Here is a 6,336-nt window from a genome sequence, read left to right as displayed (position 1 = left end):
GTATATGTAAACACATGCTTAGTGCATCTTCTGCAGTATTGTTTGTAAGTCATGCTGGATGTGGTTGACATCCTCACCTTCCTCAGGCATGAACATAATACTCTGATGCGCTTTTTTTTTTAATTTAAAAAGTAACCTATTTTCTACAGAAAGTGAAGCTACAAGAATAGGCCTTGGAGCTTGATCTTATGCTTTCCTTATTTGGATTTGTTTGCTTTTGTTTTTTCTTAAAGGAACAAGAGCACTCAAGGTGAAGGATAATAATCAGCTAGAATCAGCACTTTGAATGAAATTTTGTTTCCCTGTGGCATCTTGAACACTTTCTTCTTCGGGTTTTGAAACAGACTTATACCTTTGTGGCATAGCAGCTATGCAGCTTGAAATCCAAGTAGCACTCAATTTTATTATTTCATATTTGTACAATAAGCTTCCCAGACGTCGTGTCAACATTTTTGGTGAAGAGCTTGAAAGACTTCTGAAGAAGAAGTATGAAGGGCACTGGTATCCAGAAAAGCCATACAAAGGATCAGGGTTTAGATGTATACATATAGGGGAGAAAGTGGACCCGGTCATAGAACAAGCATCCAAAGAGAGTGGTCTGGACATTGATGATGTTCGTGGCAACTTGCCTCAGGATCTTAGTGTTTGGATTGACCCATTTGAGGTTTCATACCAAATCGGTGAAAAGGGACCAGTGAAAGTGCTTTATGTGGATGATAATGAAAATGGATGTGAGTTGGATAAGGAAATCAAGAACAGCTTTAATCCAGAGGCCCAGGTGTTCATGCCAATTAGTGACCCAGCATCTTCAGTGTCTAGTTCTCCTTCTCCTCCCTTTGGTCATTCTGCTGCTGTGAGCCCAACTTTCATGCCCCGCTCCACTCAGCCTTTAACCTTCACCACTGCCACATTTGCTGCCACCAAGTTTGGCTCGACCAAAATGAAGAATAGCGGCCGTAGCAACAAGGTCGCCCGCACTTCTCCCACCAACCTTGGCTTGAATGTCAATGACCTGTTGAAGCAGAAAGCCCGTTCCTCCTCCATGCACTCTCTCTACGGGCTTGGCTTAGGCAGTCAGCAGCAGCAGCAACAACAACAGCAGAAGACTTCTGCCCTCTCTCCTAACGCAAAGGAGTTCATTTTCCCCAGCATGCAGGGTCAAGGTAGTACCAGTAGCATCTTTCCTGGTGACAGCCCCCTTAACCTCAGTCCTCTCCAGTACAGTAATGCCTTTGATATGTTTGCAGCCTATGGAGGTCTAAATGAGAAGTCTTTTGTGGATGGCTTGAATTTTAGTTTAAACAACATGCAGTATTCTAACCAGCAATTCCAGCCAGTTATGGCTAACTAAAAATAAAAGTGAAATACAAGTAAATACTATTGTACAAGTTAAAATGCACGTACCCAAGGGTGTATCTTTTTTTCCACCTCTTGAGATTTTTTTTAAGGCTTGTAGTATGAATACATTCAGGCTTGGTTAGATAAATACAACATGCATCATTTTTTTTCATTTGCCAACCAAGCACAAAATTATTTTATACTGACTGTACATTACAAAAATATACTCTCAAAATATGGCCTCTTACAGTATTTAAGATATAGCAAGGACATGGCTGATTTTTTTCATGTGTGTATATATATATGTACACAAACATATATGTGTATATATATTTAAAAAATTGGCACTAATAGGTGGGTTTATTGGTCTTTTTCTAATTGTATAATTTAATTTAGTACAAAGTTTGTAAAATATCAGAGTATATATATTGTTTCTACAACATGGTATTGCATTTATATCTTTTTACTACAGTGATCTGTGACAGCTGCAGCAGCTTCATGTTGTATTTTTTTTACTGAAATTGTAAGATATCCATCTTAAAGACATCAATTCTAAAAAAAAAAAAAATAAAAAGTTGTGTACAGAATATTCCTTAGTGGTGGAATTAAAATGTACGAAATATTTGCTTTTTTCAAAAGAAACACAAATTGTATTTTCTGTTAAAAGTTTAAAGATTTTTGCTATATATTATGGAAGAAAATGTAATCGTAAATATTAATTTTGTACCTACATTGTGCAATACTTGAAAAAAGGTATAAAAGTATTTTGAGTCAGTGTCTTACATGTTAAGAGGGACTGAAATAGTTTATATTAAGTTTGTATTAAAATTCTTTAAAATTAATTGACTGTTGTGGTCTGCGTTTTTACTCCTCTGCTGAAGATCATAGCGCGGCATTTATTGTGTTGTCGGTGCTAATGATGCAAGAAAGTCTGACTCAGTGGCTCACAAAGGAGAGAGGGAAGGGGCTGCTGTGTTGATGCACCACAATAATGGGCTGCTTTACCTGAAATGCTACTGACAAAGCACGTAGCCTGATTAAGTGCTTGCCTACAATTATTTGAGCAAACTTTCACTTGTTTTCCATAACTGCAGCTTGCTGAAGCCAGAAGGTAATTTTGGTGGTTTGTTTTTTTTCCTTGGGAGTTGAGTTACATGAACGTTGAGTTGCTGTGCGATGTGATGTATCTAGAAAGGACTCAGGTGGTTCAATGAAATTCCCTTTCCATGTCATCAGGATGGGTTTCAACTATTATCTGGAGAGGTCCTGGATCAGGGCATCAGCATTCTGCTTCTGTGCTGGGGATGAGTAGCTCAGAAACAAGGCTGAATAAAAGTGCTGATTTATAGTTTACTAGATGTGTTGCAAACTTTCATTTTATCTATTAAAATACAAATGTAATGCAATGACAATGTGGCATTCTAAGGTTTTTATTTTAATGGATTTCACCATTTTTAACGTGATAGATTTGCAAAACATGGATGTATGTGAGTAGGAGGAGGAAGAATTCAAAGGCTGACAAAACAACTCAGCTTTTCCAGGGCTGTTTTGCAGTAACATACCTCACTCTTTTCCATCTGTTCTTTGCTAATGGACATAGTCAAGGAAAAGAAAAACTTGCTTTTTAAATCCATAAATCTAACAAACATCAGCTTATTTTCCATGGCAGTTGTACAGAGAGAAGTTACATGCTGTGGGGAAGTGGTCGGGGTGGAGATGGGAGGCTGACAATGGCATCAATTTCTAATGCTATGACAACTGATTCAAAGGCAATAATGGAATGAAGAGGTTTTTAGGCATTCATCTGTCTGCATTGAACTGGCTCCCTCTTATTGAGTTTGCCATCTGGTTTATCTTTCTGCTAATGGCACATCAGTGGACATGACCATACTTAAAAGTGCATTGCTTCCTCTCTTAATTTTAAGTGGATGATTTTGCTTTCTATTACAATTAGACAAAAAGAAAATTAGAATAAAACATTGGATCAGTGACTAGAAAATGAAACTTAGCTCTGTGTAATTTCTATTTTTGTATGCCTAGACTTTAAAACTTACTACAATTCTACTATTTAGAAAAATAATACCTAAACTGCCTAGGATGAGGTTGAACAACTCTGATGGTGGAGACTGTTCTGCATGTTCTGTAGTGTTCCTGTGACCTAAATAATAATTTGTCTTAAAGCCTCTTCCCATTCTGATTTGTTCCCTTCCACTGTAATGAGCTCTGCCTGTGGAAGGCAGGGGTTTGCAGCAAGATTGAATCTCTGGAAACACGGTTGGGTTTTGCAGCACCTTTTGATATAACCATTTTAATAGGCAGGATTTGTTTATGGTGCAGTGCAAGGAGACAGTCTGTAGAGAGAGCTTCCAGTTTTCTCAAATAATGCAAATATGAAGATTTTAAATGTTTTCTCTTCTTTTAGAAAGTGAAGTTGTGTGCTTTCTGTTCAATCTACTTCACGTGTTTATTTATCTTTTGCTACAGTTTGGTGCTGAATTTGTTAGATCAAACATTTCTATTGCAACACTGTTCCAAATGGGTGCCAAGTCAGTCTCTGGTTTTATTTGCACACACCCAGTGTTCTGCTCTTGAGCTGTGCTGCCAGGTAAGGGCATTTGCTTCAAGAGAAAAGGACCTAAGGAGCAAAGGGGGAAAAGGAAGCATTTGCTCTGTTGTGCAATTTATTTTGTGTTTTCTCTTGTGAACATGCAATTTACTTTCTTAAAATTGCTGGTGTAAGTTAAAGCTTGGAAGAGGTCTTTAATTTAGAGTGAAAAAAAGGGTAAACCCCTCAGTATACATCTCCCCTCAAGGCTGCTTAAGGCATCCTGACTTCACTGGAAGCCCACACCCAGGCACAAGTTGGGAGCACTTCCATTGGCAAGGCTCACTCAATTCAGCACAAGTTGGTAACCTTAGAAAATCATAATCTGAGATGTGTGAAATGGAGTTCAGGGGCATCCTGGCATGGCAGGGCAGGGAGTGTACCCTGGGCAGCTACTCTCTGTGCTGCAGTTGTTTTGTGGGTAGACGGGAGACCTTATTCTTGATCAATGGTCTAGTAGTGGTCCCCAGAGTTAAATTGCTGTGATAATTGCTGTCAAGGAGAGCCAGCTCACAGGTGGAGTCCACAACAGGTAGTGCTGCAGTACTGCCTCCTGCTTGCAGAGGTCCCTGTGGATGGGAATCCAGAGGGCACGGCTGGCCAGGCACCAGAGTTCTGGTGAGTACCAATCTTGTAGTTCTCCTAACTTCAACTAAGCTATAGCAATATAATCCCATTAAGGCCTGGGTGTAAGCCACTAAAAGATCCATCTCTCCTTTACCAAGCAAAGTTGGAAAGCTATTAAAACATTACTTGTACAATCTCTTGCTCCAGACAACCATGGCAGATGATTACCAGCCACAGCACAGCTGGCTGGCTGCACCCTTGCTGCCACCACACTGCAGTGTGCAAAAGCCTGTCAAACAGCCTGGTTGCATTTCAGAAATATCAAGTAACCAAACAACTAGTTGTTAAATCAGCTCTTTGGACCGGCCTGGGATCAAACCAGAGTTCATTTACTGATCTGACACCCCAGACTGTTCTATTAACATTTCGGGAATAAATACCTCAGAGTTTGTGTCGGTAGTTTTGGAGCAGATGAAGCAAACCAGTGGTTCAGCACTCTTTTTTATATCATCAGCAAGTTGATTTAAATTGAGTGTACAGAGTTGGCTGCATTCCTCTCATGAGCTGTATAAAAAGTTTGCTAAATCGAAGTGCCAGAGCTGTAAAATCTTGCTGAAGGGATTGTTTCCAAAGATCAGCCAGAGGAATGGTTAAACTGTTACCGTGGCAGTGTGTGTATGACTTTTGTCCTCTTGGCTTTATTTTAGTAACGGTAGTAAGGAGTTTTGCCTTACAGAAGGGAGAAAGCATTAAGACCTGGGAACATAAACCACATTCCCTTTGGCACTGCAAGTTCTGTACCTCATAGACAAAATACGATCAGAGTGCGGAACAAATAGCAGGTGTAAAATATTTTTAGAAAAACTTTGGCATACAGTGCAGACATCCCTCAGCCCCCATCCTTTATTCTGACAACTTCTGTTTGTTGAGAACTATCTGTAGTATGGATGGCTGCAGTTTTAGTGCAACTTGCTGTAGTTTTCATTTGGAAGTTTAGCACTTTAGAGGCCTGGAGTCAGAGATCCTCTCCTCCTCAGAGAGCTGGGACACCATCACACTTAAACAGCCTGTCAGCTCCATGCCCTCATGGAGCTCATTGTGCTGCATTCCCATGTCTCCCTAGCTTCGAGATTACCCATACCATCAAACAAAAGAGGACTCTGGGAATGTAATGCCTTAATTACTGTTTAGTATCTCTGTGAGCTTCTTTGAGAAGATTGTATCAACAGGATAATGTTATAACATTAATGCAATTAAAGCCAGACATGGAAACCCACCTTTTTACCTTGGCAGAAGATATTAATTCCCTGCTGCACCCATAACCCGTTCCTGTGTATTGTCTGCCTCTCCCACAGCATCCTTGGAAGGACCAACTTGTTTGTTGCTCCCTGTGTTCGCTGCCTCTCACTACTTGCTGTGCTGCACCACGCTCTTCACGCTGCTCTTTTCACCCAGCCTCCACTTCTCTCTGGCCTCATCTCTTACACTGCTTGATGCCAGGAGCTGCTGTGCCAGGGGAGACCTCAGCACTGAGGCTCTCACCACTGAAAGGTACCCTCTCCCTCCACCCCTCCTGGGCTAAGGCTTACTTGACCTCACTTTATCTCTGAAGACAGAGTGTAAAGAACTACTGAATATCAGAATACAGTTAAAGATTATATTAGATGCTCACAGTCTCACAAAAATGGGTGGATTTGCTGCTTGGGCAGCCTTATCCAGCAACACAACAGCTTGGGAGTTTTTAGTCACGTTGATGGAAATGAGAGATGACAGGTTAGTGGAGAACATAGTATGAAAGATGACAACTCGAGCACCCTGCATTCCAG

The 6,336-nt window shown here is 40.5% G+C and overlaps 1 protein-coding gene across 1 annotated transcript; it reads left to right on the top strand.

Moving 5' to 3' along the window:
- The first annotated feature begins 238 nt into the window (after positions 1-238).
- On the top strand, positions 239-2,180 carry TOB1 (transducer of ERBB2, 1). The gene has a single exon (XM_010002675.1). The coding sequence runs from the start codon at positions 371-373 to the stop codon at positions 1,349-1,351; it is 981 nt and encodes a 326-aa protein (XP_010000977.1). The 5' UTR covers positions 239-370; the 3' UTR covers positions 1,352-2,180.
- The last annotated feature ends 4,156 nt before the right edge of the window (positions 2,181-6,336 follow it).

The sequence above is a fragment of the Chaetura pelagica genome, unplaced genomic scaffold, assembly GCF_000747805.2.
Source record: "Chaetura pelagica isolate M959 unplaced genomic scaffold, ChaPel_1.0 scaffold47, whole genome shotgun sequence".
NCBI classification, from domain to species: Eukaryota; Metazoa; Chordata; class Aves; order Apodiformes; family Apodidae; genus Chaetura; species Chaetura pelagica.
Note: the sequence above shows the minus strand (reverse complement) of the source record. Positions and strands in the feature narration are given on the sequence as shown.